Here is a 17,220-nt window from a genome sequence, read left to right on the forward strand (position 1 = left end):
ATAGATCACGCTAAAATGGTTTGTAAGACCACCTTCAAATTGGGTTGATAGAATATTAGTCAATTAGTTCACAATAGGAATATACGCTTTTATTTCACATGTTGACAGCTCGTGGTCAGGAAGAAGAGAGCGAGACCGATAACAAAGTGAGACCAGACCATCTCAGAAAAGAATATCTTACATGCTATTGAATATACCAAATTATTATAATTAGTTATGAGGTTCCTCAACATCCCGGCCCACCCTGAAACTAAGTTTCTGAATTAGGCAGGATGGCAATTTTAGAAATGGGTCTAACAAGTTCTCCTGATGAAGTTCGCAGCTTTACGGCCCGTACCAGCCCGTCCTTGCCTGGGTAGACTTCAATTATGCGCGCCAAAGTCCAAGCGGCGGGGGGTGTGTTTGAATCCTTGATGATCGCCATATCCCCAGTAGCAATGTTCTTCCTTTCTGTATTCCACTTAGGGCGCTGTTGAAGTGTAGTGAGGTACTCCTGATGCCATCTCTTCCAAAAGCCTTGTAGCATTGCCTGTACATTTTGCCAGTAATCCAGTCGGTTAACTGCTATGTGGCCAAGATCGCCCTCTGGAACTGATGTATAAGGGCGTCCAATCAGCAGATGTGCGGGTGACAAGTAGGAAACCTCGATGTCTGACGTAGCGAAGAGAGGGCGTGAATTGACGACGGATTCAATTTGAGCCAGAAGGGTGTGCATTTGCTCAAATGTGAGGATAGAATTCCCGATGACACGACGCAGATGAAGCTTTACGGAGCGAACAGCTGATTCCCATTTTCCGCCCCAGTGGGGTGCGTGCGTTGGTATAAAACTCCATCTGATACCCTCACTGGCCAACGCTTGGGTTACTTGAGTGTTATGCTGCTGCGACAGGATGAGCTTATACATTTCGTCTAACACCTTCTTTGCTCCCACAAAGTTGCGACCGTTGTCGCTGAAGATGTGGGTACACTTGCCTCGACGGGAGACAAAACGACGAAGTGCAGCGAGAAATGTCTCCGTGCTGAGATCTGTAGCCAACTCCAAGTGGATTGCGGAGGTCACTAGGCAGACGAATAGACAAATGTATCCCTTTTCCTTTCGTGGATTCCGTCCCTTGTGCACCTTGAGTAGAAGCGGTCCGGCATAGTCGCACCCAGTATTTTCAAATGGGTATGCTTGACGTACCCGAACGGCTGGCAAGTCAGCCATGTATTGATCAGTTGTTTTGTGGCGTTGGCGAAAACATTTGAGACAAGCATGTGTAAGCTTGCGAATCATGTTGCGTGCGCCAACTATCCAATATTGTTGGCGAACGATGAAGAAAAGTGCTGTCACACCTGGATGAAGATGTATCCTGTGCTCGTGTTCCAAAATTAGCAGAGAAATGCGATGATGTTTCGGCAGAATAATTGGATGCTTGACTTCCTCCGGTAGTAGCGAGTTTGAGAGGCGCCCACATACACGAAGCAGGCCATTCTTGCAAACCATGGGTGAGAGTGTTCGAAGTGTTGACGAATTTACAACAGCTTTTCCCCTTTGCAACAGGTGTAGATCGGATGAGAAGCTTCCTTGAGCGTGCCTTAGACAATAAATGCGGGCCTCGCTGATTTCCTCAAACGTGAGTGTGAGGTTTGACGGAATCCGTTTCTTCATTCTTCGATGCATAAACCGTAAAACATAAGCAGTGCAGCGAATCAGCTTGGTCCAGGAAGAAACTCGAAACGATAGGCACTCAATCGGGGACGCTTCAGGTTCAGGTTCAACGCGGCTGGATAGTGAAGAGGATTTCAGCCCGTCCATTATGGGCGTGTCCAAAATTGTTGTGGGATTGTTGCCACTACGCAGCTTTGAAGCAAGCAGATCGTTGAGGTGTAGCCAATGTGGTCCATTCCACCACAGCTCATAGCTCATGAGATTGGCTGCTAGCATTCCCCTCGATGCGCAATCGGCAGGGTTATCCTTTGAGCCAACGTGATGCCATGCGCTGCGTGGTATGACATCCAGGATCTCCGAAGTACGGTTGGCGATAAAGGTTTTCAGCTTCGATGGGTGTGCGACAGCCACGAAAGGACAATCGTGGAATCGCACCAAGCATGCACAACTATATCCTTGTGATGCAAGCCTTCTTTAACAGCCCGGAGAAGGCGAGTGAGCAATAGTGCACCACAGAGTTCCAGCCGTGGAAGACTTTGTTGCTTTAGTGGCGCAACGCGTGTTTTAGCTGCCATAAGGGACACCAAGCAGGTGCCGTCCGCGTTGCTTACACGGCTGTAGACGACAGCGGAATATGCCTTTATAGATGCATCTGAAAATCCATGTAATTCGATTTTTTCCGATTCGTTGTGTACATAACGTGGAATCCTTAGGTTTGTTATGTAGTTGATATCGTCGCGACAGGTCTGCCACCACTCAGCCAGCTTCGGTGGGAGTTTGGAATCCCAGTCCAGGTCAAGTAGCCAGAGTTCTTGAAAAAGGATCTTGAACTACACTACCAAAGGCGCCAGAATACCTAAAGGATCAAAAATTCGTGAGACATCTGACAATACTTGCCGTTTAGTAGCATCTGGCTCCGTAGAAAGTGAAGCTTTGTAGGACAGGACGTCGTCTTGGGGATTCCATAGCATTCCTAAAACTTTAACCGCACTGGTTATCTGGAGCTCGTCTTGCCGGGTGTGGCTGGTGACGCTGCTGTTAGACACCCATTTGCCAAGCTCAAGCTTAGCCTTGGACATCAACTGGATGAGTTCGTCGCGGCAGCTAAGTAGTTCGTCTTCAGTTTCAGCGCCGGTGAGGACATCGTCTACGTAAAAGTCCTCAAGCACAATTTTTTGAGGCTGTGGGAAACTCATCGTGGTGGTCTCGCGCTAGTTGTTCCAGTACTCTGACAGCAAGAAACGGTGCACAGCTTGTTCCATAGGTGACTGTACAGAGTTGAAAGTGTTGAAGAGGATCTTTCGGAGCTTCTCTCCATACGATCCGTTGAAAGTTGCGGTGCTGAGGGGCAACCCAGATCTGGCGAAACATTTTAACTATGTCCGCCGAAAACACAAACTTGTGCATTCGAAAGCGAAGGCATACATGAAAAAGGTTGCGTTGTATGCTGGGTCCGATGTGTAAGGCGTCATTTAGAGCATGTCCGTTTACGTCTTCAAATGACCCGTCAAATACCACGCGCAGCTTCTTTCCTAGAACTGGGTGGTGTGGCATGTAAAATGTTTTGGCTGATGTGTTGCATTCTTCAGGGGCCAGCTTACGCATATGACCTAGGCTTAGATACTCGTTCATAAATTTTGAATATTGCTTGCGTAGCTCCAAATCACGCTGCAAGCGACGTTCCACAGCATAGAAGCGCGAGACAGCGCCCTGCAGGCTGTCTCCGAACTCTTGGCATTCGTGTTTAAAAGGCAATTCAACGATGTATTTGCCGTCTGGGTCTCGGGAATGTGTGGTCAGAAAGTACTGCTCCACCTTTGCGTGCGAAGGGTCTCGTTGTGTATGCTCAGTGTTATCCTCGATCTCCCAAAAGCGTTGAAGAGAGGCGTTTATGTCAACAGTAGTCATGAGCGTGTTGGCGGTTGATGGATGCGGCATTGCAACGGAAGTGATTATCCATCCAAAGATTGAGCTGATGGCAATAATATTTCCAGCGGTGTCATATTTTTTATCACCTGACAAAACGGACCAAATTTGTTCGTTTCCCAGTAAAATGTCTACAGATGAAGATGTGTTAAACGAAGTATCAGCTAACTGGAGTCCATCGTAGATCCTTAAAGCTTTTTCGTTAATGTCGTCCCGCTGAAGTGATGATGTGATTTTGCCCAGCACATGGGCTGCGACAACAATCGTCTGGAGTGACACCATTGACTTGATATGCAGCGTTGCCAATCCTCTTGTAGTTTCGGCCTTGACGGAAGATATTCCGGAAACTAGTATTCTTCATCGTTCAGAAACGTAGGATAGCTCAGAGCCGCTATCCAAAAGCACACGGCAAATTGTGTAAGTCCCTTTATAGTTTTGGACATACACCAAAGCTGTGGGCAATGTGCTTCTTTTGAGTCCCGGTGACTGTGTTAATGAGCTGCTGTTTTGCGTCTGGGCGACCAAAGTTGAGCTACATCCAGAAGTTTGAGGACTGGCCTGTGCAGTGTCCGCAGGAGCAACTGTCATGGAATCCATGTTTTCAGGATGTACAAGAGAATGATGACGGCCATTGCAGTGCTTGCACGAATGTTTCGATTGACATTGTGAAGATCGGTGGCCAGGGCGTAGGCAATTGAAGCAAAGCGACTTTCCTTTCACAAAGGAGCGCCGATGTTCAGTGTTCAGATTTTGAAATTGAGAGCATCTATACAGCTGATGGTCAGCAGAGCCACACTTACCACAATTGCCACGGTTCACTGCAATAAGTGCGCGCTTCGCTTTGGCAGGCTTGTCCGTGTGGCTGCCAGGATCGAGTTTGATTGCCGATGTAGCTTGGCTTAATTCAAAATCCTCGCAACGATCATCAAGGAATCTAAACAAGTCGGCAACGGTTGGTGTCGCTGAGCCTCTGGTGTCCTCAATCCACTTCCTTCTAGAGTCGGGATCAATTTTAGCCAGTACAAGATGAATCACCCAGCAGTCACGGCTGGTCTCCCCAACTGCATCTAGGCCACGAATGATTTCATTGGCGCCATCAGTAAGTTTGCGTAGATTAGACACCTCGCCGTTGGGTGCAGCAGCCAGTGCCATGAAAGTGTCCAGTAAGGAGTTCACGATATGCCTTGGGCGATCATAGCGATCATTGAGGCGTTCCCATGCTGAATCATAAGCTGATTCCGTAATGGACATGTGACTGAGAAGATTGGCCGCTTCACCAACTATGAAAGACTTAAGGTAGTGAAACTTCTGAATCTTTCCCAGGTGGGTCTTGTTGTGGACGGTGCTCTCGTAAATGTCCTTAAAGGCTGGCCATTCCTTGTAGTCTCCACCAAAGGGTTTGATGTGGATTTTCGGCAACGGGTTTTCAGTTAAACAAACTGCAGCAGGCGGCGGCGTGGCCAAGGTAGATGCTCCGTTCTCAGAAAGTCGCTGCAAGAACTCACTTTGCTGTTGCAGCAATATGGCCATGTTGTGATCCGCTTGAGGTATGGCGCTTGGCTGAAGGTCGCTCTTTAACGACGCGAATAAGGTAAGCGCGCGCAGGTACTTCTCCTCATAGGCTTGGAAGTCTTCGGTAGGATCCTCGAAACCCTCCACATTATCGTACACGTGCATTTCGTCAGTGATCTTTTCAAGGCTTCTAAAGGCTTGATTTAGCCGGGCCAGTATGGCATCGACTCCGGAGTAAGTGCTCTGTGGAGGTGGATTCTCAATGTAATTGACCAAGCGAGTTACGGTCGCCTTTAGCCGACCACGTGCTTGGGTAAGGCGTTTAAGCGTCTGTTGCTCCATAGTGTGTACATATACTTAAACAGTTTGTAGATGCGGAAGTATTCCGGCTCTCGAAGGACCAGACAATGATGGTGAATAGATCACGCTAAAATGGTTTGTAAGACCACCTTCAAATTGGGTTGATAGAATATTAGTCAATTAGTTCACAATAGGAATATACGCTTTTATTTCACATGTTGACAGCTCGTGGTCAGGAAGAAGAGAGCGAGACCGATAACAAAGTGAGACCAGACCATCTCAAGAAAAGAATATCTTACATGCTATTGAATATACCAAATTATTATAATTAGTTATGAGGTTCCTCAACAGATAGCACCACAAAAAATTGTCAAAATGCGCCATCAACCTTGGCCAAATTTATTTTGAAATTGGTAACTGAGTAATGGGTATCTTATAGTCGAGGCACTCGACTTTAACGTATCTCCTAAGCGATTGAAATGGAAAAGTACGACTTTTTTTAATAGTCTTCTCAATCCAACTGATGGTTTTCGATAGGTGATAAGCCTTACCATTAATCCCAATAATTTTTCAGTTGATTCTATGTTCCTGCAACTTCTCCAATGCGTTTTGGTAAGTTGTGGAATTTTTAAAGTATGTATTTATATTTAACTCGACCAGTAAGTCGGTATATGGAATTTATTTGCAGAGCTTAGAACCGTGGGACCATAATTTAATAACTTCGCAATTTTCGCGTCATAAAGAGTCCTTTGAAAACATATTTCAATTCCCTTAGTCCCCTAACGATAGGAGCGTTTCCAAAAACCAGTCTTAAGGGAATAAGTCAATAATACGAGCGTGGTTTCAACAATAATAATTATGTACATTTCCTAATGTTTTGCATTACATTTATTTACCACAGAAGAATCCCGCTGGGGACGTAAATTGCAGATAACATTTATTTCGTTTATCGTTGGACATTGATTTCAGAATACTGGGTTCCAATATAATACTATATCAGACTGTGCAGTTTGCCAATTGAGAGCCAGTCAAATTTTGGTTTCTATGGAGCCGGTTTCTTAAACGAAGATGAGGATGGTTAAACGAAGATGAGAAATCTTTGCCGAAAAAAAAGGCGGGGGATTTCGGTAAGTAACGAAAATATAACATTTTAACACCTGTAACTTCTGTAAAACTGTAAATTTCACAAAGCTGCGAAATCTTCCATTTTTATTTTTTGTGAGTTCGAAAAGCTAAAACGTTTCCAGAAATTAAGTCATTCGAGTCTTAGCTGGCCCACCGAGAAGATTTGGTCTTCTTTACTCAAATAATATTTTCAGAATGACCAGTGCCCAAATGTATGACTTTAAAATAAATACCGAAGAGTGGAAATATGTATCACAAGGCAGTGACTCCAAGCTAAGGACCCCGATTTGCTGCCCCCGAAAGAATCTATTGTCACATGCAGAGTGCAACGATGGGTTGGAGAAGAAGCTTGAGTTTGTCAAACACGGTCTAATCGTGGACGAATCGAGGCAAATACAATTCTTCAACGAGAACGTAACAAGGGGACAGTTTAATGACTGGGATGAACAACTCATCTTGAACGAACTGCAATACATATTGTTTCAGGTTTGCCCCTCGATTTATCCCAATATTACGTTCTAATTCGAATTTTTTAGAATGGCAGCATACACGAGGCTTAATAAATAATAATAATGGAATAATCCCCATCAGTTTGATCAGGACTTTCGAAGGACCTTAAGGATTGTTTTACACAAATACACTAAGACAATAAGGCCAGCAGGACGAGAGAGTAAGGCCAAACAAAGCTAAAGAACCTCCGCTACTACCTTTTCTACTATTTCTGTTTTTTCAGTCATGCTTAATTCAATGATATGCTATATCCTCACGATGGCAATATATCTTTTCCTAAAAGATATTCGGAATGTGCTCGGCAAGTGCATTATGTGCAGCCTATTCAGTCTATTTATGCAGTTTCTTATCTCGGTACTGGATGATATGAATTTATTGAACGGTATTTTCTCTCCAGCAGGTAAATTTTTGAAATTATTTTTGGCTTTTGGACTATGGGACTCTGTAATTAGCTATCATTTATGGAAGACATTGAGATCGGTCAGTCGCCATGAACCTCGTTATCGGTTTCTGGTCTGCAGCGCCTTGGTTTGGGGCACTGCTGCTATCCCGACTGGAGCAATCTATCTGATGAATCACTTTTGGGAGAATGACCCAAATAAAAGGAATTGGATGCCCTTAGTTGGTTATGCTGCATGTTCGGTGAAAAGTGAGTTTTATTTGCAGCTAGATCTTTATCGACACCGTAATTGAGGAACAATTTTCATCCGATTACAGCTGACATCTGGTCTGCGTGGATATACTATTTTGGACCCTTACTGATCCTAGGTACCTTTAATTTAGTTATTTTAATACTCACAACATTTCACATTCTGAATGTGAAGAGAGAACTGAAAAGGTTTTCACAACAGGAAGGGGTGGCGACAGCCTGCCTCAATTTCGACACTCAGAAGTAAGGCATATTCACTTTGGAATTGATAATCAAGCTTAATGTTCATTCCATTTTCCGACAAAAGATACCTTCTGTTTCTACGCATCTCGGTCGTCATGGGTGTATCCTGGATCCTAAATATAATTTCGATTTTGGCACGATGTTCTCAAGGTAACCGACTATTTCCATTTGGGTTTCGGCATTATCTTTTTTGTGCTTCTAATTCTTAAACGGAGCACACTAAAAATGTTAATGGATAGGTAAGTTTCCCCTTAATTCGGACAGAATTTCGAGTAACCTGATTCATGTCCTAGCAGAATTCGGAGAAAACATTGAAAGAGCACGAGTCCAACCACATAAATTGCATTTTCCATTAAAAGGAACCGCAAAGTCCTGTTTAATCAATTGTCAAATTGTGGTGCTGTTTTAGTAAGCAAATTATTCAAAATCTTGACCTCACTGAATTTGTGGTTTCGGATTTTGCCTCCTTTCAAGATAAATGCATTTTGAAACGACAATTTCTGCCAGGAAACATAGTTTAGAACAGCCAATAATTAACCAAACGGCAACAATTTTGCATGTTCATATGCATTTTATAAACTAAATTTTGACATGTTTATTAAATTCAAACACAACAATAAATATGTTAAGCAAGGCATATTAAGTTTCGATGGGGCAACAAAAGAAGGAATGGTAACAATTTGATCGAGTATGGGTTAATTATTATCTATTACAAAATAAATTGTGGTGTATCAGAAATCAGAAAACCTCCAATGGAGTTTAGTTAATTTGAAAGTTTACCTGAAATTATTATAAAAGGGCGAGGAATGTTCTTTAAGTTGCCTGGCATTGGCGGTATTAAATTTTATAGTAGCCCCTATAATTCGAGTCTCTAATGGACAGCTGCGTTTTTTCCCTTGTTGCTTACATGTGCTCCAACAACGAAAAGCAAGTTAAAGCAATTTCACTTTTATTATTTAACGAAATACAGCCAATGTCATTTATTTTGGCGAACCAATGATAAATGCGAAATTCTTTCTTCGCTTTCGTTTGCATTGAACTGGAAATATTTTGACAGGCGAACGAATGTATAAATTACCGGCAAAATACACTTTAGAGAAAGCCAAAGCCGACTCACCTGGCCATGTTGTGTCCTTGAAAGCTTTCCCCTTCAATTCGAGTTTGTTTGTCCTTCGTTGCGGTCACAATTTCAGCTGAAATCAACATGCAAGAAGATGATGATGTGGGTGCTCCTGGTCCTGTTCCTGCTCCTTATTCTGCTACCGGCTTTGTCCCAATATCCAGATGAACAGCAGCCACTTAGATCGTTTGTCTCTGTCTAGCGAGTCTGTTCCCCTCTCTTTCTCAGCCTCGGATGGTTGATTGAGTTTGAGATTTATGCCTTAAGTGCCGCTGGGGGATTTGTTATCTTGTCCTTTTTGGCCTGGCCTATACGCATATTGCTTGTTTGTCAGCTTTCTTTTCTGTGGCTCTGATTCCGCTGGAAATGGTAGAATAAAAATACTTTTATAGTTGATGATGATGCAGATGATGATGATGATGCTTTGCGGTTTTCTTTCTGCTTTCAATTTACATAAGCAGCAGCATCATTAATATTACAAATGTGTGTGTATGTACGGATACAAATAACAGGATGATAATAAAATAAAACCACTACAAATAATTACTTAAATGATAGTTTAGATAATTCAGAGAAGGTTTGACTTAAGCCCAAAGGAAAAACTTTGTTAAGTTCTCTTAAATAAAATACTCAATATAAATCTTTGTAAAACCTAACAACCATTTATACTTTTAAACAATAACAAAGAAATATAAATATAGGGATTAAAAACATTTAAAAAAACAGATCTTAATTTTAGATCAGTTCTGCAAGAAAAAGATTATTTTAATTATAATATTTTGTATATACATATAATTCCCATATTTTAAGCCAATTTTAAGGATGCTCACATTTTACAGTGGTGCTTACAAAAAGCTGACATAGCAAATCTTAATTTTTATCCGTGCCTGTATTTGTATACGCTTTAAGAACTTCTCTAATTTCATTTCCATCCTTAACAAATTTAGCTTGTTGCAGACATTTATCATACGCCCTGTGTGCCATGCGTACTTCCCACCATAAATCACTCACTTCTCCCCGACCCCTTCTTCCTTTTGGGAATCCCCTTCACTAAACGAAATGACCAAATGCAATTATAATTCGCCATTCAAACAACTTTTAATGCCAACTGACAGCTGCCCAGAGTCCGCCCATCAATATCCATCGATGCGATTTTGTTGTGTTGTTTTATGTTTTAGTCCAATTTCATGGATTGTGGGATGATTGATGGCTTAGGCCGATCGGATTGGTTGCCAAGTGGAGGATATCTATTTCTCTAATTGTTCAAAACGAAAATCGGACAATGATTTCATATAAAATTATGATATACATGTTAAAATGGCTGTAAATCCCTATTAAAAAAAAATTTGAGTCTAGTGTGTTCAAAAATTGTGAACGGTGTAAATGTTGATTTAAGCAAGAAAAAAAAATTTAATGTTTTTAAGTGAAGACAACGTGGATTTAAGTTCATAGCTTAAATATTTCAATTAAATACGATATTTTAAAAAGCTTGCCGTCAATCGATTTGAAGACAAACCAATGTTACAACACTCGGAAACAAGAGCTGTCCTCACATTACCAGAAGATGTACCACATAAAGCCTAAAAAACACGCCCATTAGCAGAACTCTTTTATAGCCGACCCGCCCACTTTTCGCGTCCCTCGAGAAAGGTCCCGATAAGGGGGCGGTGGGGTGGGGCATGTATTATCAGCTGTTTCCCATTATGACTCCAGCGGAAACACACAAGCGAGTGGAAAACAGTCAAGGAAAAGCGGAAGCAAAAAAGCCGCCACTGGCAGTGCAAACACAGTAACACACTAAGGCTCAAACACAACATTCGCTTACACACGCAAGCCGATAAAAATAAAAACAAAACCCGTGGAACGAGAGGCAAAAATTGGAACTAAATGCGTATACGTAATGTGATAGAACACAACCCACACCGCTCCCCGTTTCCGCCCACCAAAAGGGAACTACGGAGTGATAAGGCAGGGGAAAACAATGGCGACGTTGACGACGACGTTGGCACTTCTCAAACAAGCTGAAAATAAAGGCCCAATGGGGGACGGAGCTTTAAATACCTCTTTTTGGGCAACTTTCCTTTGAATTTATTAAAACGGATGGTGTGTATATTTGTTTAAATATATGTTCAGAATGAATGCAGAATCAATGACATCTGGTATTTAGTAGTAAATTATTTAGACTAGCGTGATAATATAAATTTAATGCAGACATTTTTGTTGCACATAATTTATTGAAAAGTCAAAAATGTACCCATATATTAATTATTAAATGATTAAATTAATTAATTCGGGAAAACGAATCAAAACACCTTCAGTGTATTAATATTTAATATTTGGTGTAAGGCGATTCATTCTTTATTATCTTAGTATTTGTATTTTGTAATTAAAAAAAAAACATAACTAGTTATTTCACGACTTGTGTTTTTAATGGCAATAGATTCATTAAAAGGATCTTCATTAATACCAATATTTCATAAAGAACGAAATGAGTTGTGTTCAATATATGTAAGTAGATATTATTTTCCTCTCAAAATAAAAATACTCACGATGAGGGTATAGAAAGAGGGCAGCAAAAAGCAGAACCGAAGGAAAAACAACTTTTCGTGAACAGGCCATGATGGAAATCGAAAGCCAAGAAAAGCGAAAAACAGAAATACTATAGCCACTCGCACACACAGACACATAGAGCTACTTAAGCCCGGACACATCGCACACACTCCCATTCACACGAGGGGAACCCCCGTGGCAGCAGTCATGGCAAACGAGGGAAAGAGACGGACAGAAAGAGCGAGAGGGACAGAGAGAAACAAACAGTGGGACAGAGCTTGTCACTTTATTTGGCTCGGTTTCAATGCACTGCCGACTCGGGCATATTAGTATGCAAAACTGATAATCAATAGGCGACGACTCAATGCCCGACGCTCAGTGGAGATTATGGCGCAATTTGCATACGGTCATGTGCCAGTCGAAGATGTCGCCATCCTCATCCCGAATAACCCGCTTAAATTGCCCTGCAAATTCCCCCAACAAAGGACGAATTGCAGTCGGTGTCCTTTAATTGCGTCGGGCCATCGCAATTGTCCCACTCATCCGCTAACTGGCAACACCACTAATGTTTAATGTGTGAAGCGGTTTTTTTGCCCTTAATTGAAGTACGCGGAAACGACACTAAAAAGCTTTCAGTCCAACTTGCCCCGCAGACATAGAATGATAGATCAAAGTTTCGTAAGCGGAGGGAAGTGGTTAAAAACTCCAAAGGGAATTATAAAGCCTTCTGTTTAAATTTCTTTAAATTAATTCTCTATGGCAAAATATCAAATAACTTTTTGGCTTGGTAAATTTTTTATATTTAGGAAGGAACAACAAAATCTATTCTGTTTTTATGCGTATACTTTTCAAGGTAACATTTTTGTTGGCTGTTATTGAATTTTACCATTATTTTCTATGTTGCCGAGCTTTATATTAACGTTAAGATCCCTATAATGTGTATAGGAAAGTTAAGGCACGTTCTTGAGCTAGTAAAATGAGTCCTCGATGAAATCGGTCTACCAGATACAAAAATTAAAATGTGAAAAATAAAACAAAATGTTAGTTAACTAAATCGTTAACGGTCATTTTCTCAATCAAGGAATGAAACTGTAAATCTTTCGTTTCTGGAATAATTTTGCGATTTTAGTTTGTAATAATAATTTATAATAATTTGTAATAAAATTTTTATTCTCTGACGGTAAACCTAAAAACCTTTTTTTTAACCAACTTATAAGCAAAAGCAATTTATTTATCAACAACTGCAGAAGCATTCTTCTCTTTTGCTTTCTTAATATTTATGAAAAGTTTGCAAAAAGTAAAATAAATATGAAATGCTATACCTTTTTTATTGCTACCTTACGACCTTTTTCGTGAAATTTTTCAATAACTCTCTGGTGGTTTTATGGCCGCAATTTGCAATTTATCATCAATTTGATGTGCAAAGGGCCGAACATAAAAGTGGTCCAAATGGTGAATGTTACAAAGGGCAATAAATGCGGCTGTGGCTGAAACAGGGTACCGTAATATCCCAGAATCATATTCATAAGCGTTAAGCTTGATTTTCTATTGATTTCTGGTCAGAAGCTTGCTGCACTCACCTGATATTCTGAGTCAAATGCACCTGCTCCTCTACACAAAGAAAAACGGGATCGTTGCTATTATTAAATTAGGAAAAGTTCCTTTAAAAATCCATAATATTTGGTCAATTAATAAATATTCTTAAAACTTTATAGGAAAAATAAACGTAAAAAAGCAATTTACTCTTTAAAAAAAATGTAATATGTCCCTGTTGTTTAAAAAAAAGTATGATTTACAGTGTTTATTATAATATTATTATAATATACATATAAAGGAAGTACAATACAAGACGGTAAATCGATACTATACAACACAACTTTTAACCATTTAACCTTTGTGCTATTTTTTTAAATTTAAGTTATCACACTTTGCTTATAAATCTGTTGGGTTAAATAAAATTTTAAAAATAGATTTAAAAAAATAACGATTCTATGATGAGTAAGATTTACATAATATTTTATTTATTTTCTTTTAGAATATTACAGTTTAAATTCTGATGAACTTTTTATAGGTTAAATATTAAAATCTATTGATTGAGATAAAAATGTATTTTATTTATGGGATATTACTATTTTCTCCAGGTGTTCCAGGGAATTCACTTTAGGGGGAATAACAAAAACTATAGCATACTTATGGGACGCTTTGAGAGTTGCCATAAGACGCTTAATAACTGTGAGTAGTAGGCGAAGCAGGGGCGGGACTGGAGGGGGCATGGCAAGGACATGGACGGCGGATTGAGGGTCCTCCGTCCGATGTACGTGCCAATGGCCGTAGTCGCAGTAATAAACACACGCACAGCCCAGTTAACACAGAAATATGCCCCAAGTGTCAGGGCGGGCAAAACATGCGATGATGAGTGAGCGGTGGGGAAAGCGGTGGAAAGCACAAGGAAATGGGAAATGGATTTTCAGTGGCCTTTGTTTTTGTTTTTTTTTGTGCCATTCTTGTTTTTTTTGTGTTTTATAATTACTCTGATAGAGCTGGTTTTTTTGTATATGTGTGTTTCTGTGTTATGGTAAGCACACATAACGGTAATTTAATTAACATACATAAACACACACACCAACACTCACAAAAAGGGAATGTGGCACACAAAGAAAGGTGAAAGGTGAGGGGGGTCTTTATTGAGGCACTTACAAATTGTTTCCACAAACTTTTTGACTTTTTATAATCGATATTTATTTTGGTTTTAACGACTTTTAAATTTAGACATTTATGCTTTCCGAAAGCACTTGCTGTTTTGAATTATTTGCAATAATTTTGATTCTTAATATTATTAACAAGCACACAAACTTAGACTATATTATATGCGGATATTTTTTTCTATTTAAACTATTTATTTTGGTGTGTGTTCACAGGTTTGTTTTTGGTTTTGTTTTATTTATTTCTGTGTGGTTTGCCGCCGGATGTTGCACGTATCGCCACCACTTCCGCTTCCTGCGTTGCGAGCGACCCAACCGTCGAGAAACGCGTTCCGCAAGCGAATAAACAAAAGCATTTCCACCGCATTTTCCTCGCACTTCCACGGCCAGTGTTGCCGTGCTGCAAGTCCTGCGCAGTGCAAAAATGAGAGACATTTTTGAGGGAACGTGCGGAAAATGGCTCTCCTCTTTCTTTTCCGCTATCTCTTTTTCAAAGTGCAACCTGCTGACGGAACATCTGTGTTTTTGTTATTATGCTTTCATCAACAGCAACAGCAACAACTGCAGCCATTCAATTACAATTGTGGTGACTGAACATACAGGTATTTCAATTATACTCACTCGTGTGTCGGGGTCACCGAAATAACTGCCGACTAATTGATTGCATACAAAGGGTTTACGGGATTACTCCGATTGATATTAAACGATGTTTGCAGAGGATAAAATTATGGGGATGCATTTTTAATAATATTTCTGTATTACAAACTTAATTTAATTAACTTTATACATTTTCATAATAAAAATGTGCTAACATAAACAAATGTAGTTTTAGATTAAAATCTTTATTCCATTTTTTTCTAGTAAGTATATATATTTTTACTATTTATCCAAACATTTAAGGTAAATCAAATTAAAATTAAATTAAATTCGCAGAGAGAAAAAAATTTTTTTTTTAAGGCTATGATGAATTTATTTTTCCAACTCTATTCAACCATTTTTATCACTTATCCAACTTGGTTTGGTTTTTGCATTCTTATAAAACCTGAAAATTAACCACGCAGTTATACATTTCACAATGAAAACACACAACATTACACCAAAATTACACACATTTTTAAAGAAACGTATTGTACAGTTTTTGTCCTAAACATAAATGTATGGGTTGGATAGCTTTAGTACAGTGCCATTATTGCAGGACGAATTCCGCGCAAGCGAAGGCCTGAGTATCTTTGCGTTTTGTTTTTTGTCGACGGCTGCCTAATGTCAAGGTTTTTTGGCTGCTGTTTAAAGTGCAGCAGGAAAAGCAGAAAAGGCAGAAACAGCCGAAAGAGAACGGCACGTGGCCAACCCTCCGCAGAGGAAGGACTCGAGGGGGGTCGACTATGCCATTACCAGGCCAATCCTCCACCTTGGCCCCTGGCTCACCCACCCCCTCCATACCCCTGACTGTACCTCGCATGAATGAGCAAAAATGTCGCGACAAACCCGATTCGAAAGCCAATGTCAAGTGCACGAGGGAGCAAGGACATGGAGGTAGAAGCACTTTACATGCACCATGATACCCCACTACGGTGGAGATTCCTTAAATTAAGCTTTTAGTAAGTCACGTTGCACAAAACTTTTAAGGATTTAAATTTCTACGATTGTATACAATTAATCAAATATATAACAAAAATTTATTTTTTTGATGTGGCTTAGTTATTATAAACTTAATACAAATTTGATTTTGTTTTTAAAGCATTAATTAAAAATTAAAAAAATAAGTTAGTAATTTTAATTGCTTTACGGAAACGTTTGAATTTAAAAGCTTGCTGTATATAAGAAAACCTTTTTCTTTTAGTAAGGTTCCTTTGATGCATAGTTGACTGAAGTAAATTCCAATTATACAATTGGGACTGTCGCTCCGCAGGGAGCATTACGGCGGACACTCTTGTGACCCCCAAATTGGATGGCACACTCACGTAAACGAGCGTCTATCTATATTTTATGTGCCATCGAATGCAGTCAATATTCCTCTATTTTGCACATAGCCTCGACACACACAAAAATGTCTCATACATAATGACCAGGCAGGACATAAACCAATACCTCAGGCAAATACCACTTAAGCACCAATTAGACCAATAATATTTGTTCATATCAAACATAAGGGTCATTTCCAATTACAGTGTTAGTTATGAAACATGCAGCTTAGTTTACACAAGCGTTCTAATGAAATTAGCGCTCTTATGATTTTAATAACTTTGGATCGTCTTGAATGGGCAGTCATTAACTATTAGTTGATACATTTGTACATCAATAAAGCTTTTTGTACCCTCGAAGAGTGCATTATAATTCCAGTCAAAAGTTTCCAACGTAGTGAAGGAGGCATTTCCGACCCTATAAAGTATATATATTCTTGATAAGCATCACCAGGAGAGTCGATCTAGCCATGTCCGTCCGTTTCTACCCAAACTAGTCCCTCAGTTTTAATACTATCTACTTGAAACTTTCCCAAAAGATGTCTTTCTATTGCAGTCGGAACGAGCCGGATCAGGCCTTCGGAACAATCATAAAAAAATTATACAAGAAAGAAAGCAAACTTCGGCATGCCGAAGATTATATACCCTTGCAGTTATTACAAATCGAATACATTTCGATTTCTATGCCTATATTACTAAAAACAATGAAGCTAGGTATGTCGATTTTCCGCTGCATTTTGCATCTTTTCTATGGCAGCTATGTTATATATTGTTGCCCGACTTTAATTTAATTAAAATCGTAATTCTATAATATTTAAATAATAGCAAATACTTATATATTACCTGCAATAAAAAGACAACTTTTCTGAAAGTTTCAAGCAGATAGCTTTAAAACTAAGGGACCACTTTGCGTAGAAACGGATGGACGGACGGACAGACGGACATGGCTAGATCGACTCTCCTGGTGATGC

The 17,220-nt window shown here is 40.0% G+C and overlaps 1 protein-coding gene and 1 long non-coding RNA gene across 2 annotated transcripts; both read right to left on the reverse strand.

Moving 5' to 3' along the window:
• Positions 1–250: 250 nt before the first annotated feature.
• On the reverse strand, positions 251–5,431 carry LOC123038140. Its single transcript, XM_044461891.1, has 6 exons — positions 4,378–5,431; positions 4,023–4,158; positions 2,972–3,932; positions 2,545–2,832; positions 2,071–2,481; positions 251–2,005 (listed from the first exon to the last, which is right to left on the reverse strand). Exons 1-6 carry the CDS (start codon positions 5,429–5,431, stop codon positions 251–253), a joined length of 4,605 nt encoding a protein of 1,534 aa, XP_044317826.1.
• A 3,718-nt stretch (positions 5,432–9,149) lies between these two features.
• On the reverse strand, positions 9,150–14,612 carry LOC123038137. Its single transcript, XR_006417788.1, has 2 exons — positions 14,284–14,612; positions 9,150–9,396 (listed from the first exon to the last, which is right to left on the reverse strand). It is a non-coding gene; the product is annotated as an uncharacterized LOC123038137 (long non-coding RNA).
• Between the last annotated feature and the right edge of the window lie 2,608 nt (positions 14,613–17,220).

Source organism: Drosophila rhopaloa, unplaced genomic scaffold (genome assembly GCF_018152115.1).
Source record: "Drosophila rhopaloa isolate 14029-0021.01 unplaced genomic scaffold, ASM1815211v1 contig_115, whole genome shotgun sequence".
Classification (NCBI taxonomy): domain Eukaryota; kingdom Metazoa; phylum Arthropoda; class Insecta; order Diptera; family Drosophilidae; genus Drosophila; species Drosophila rhopaloa.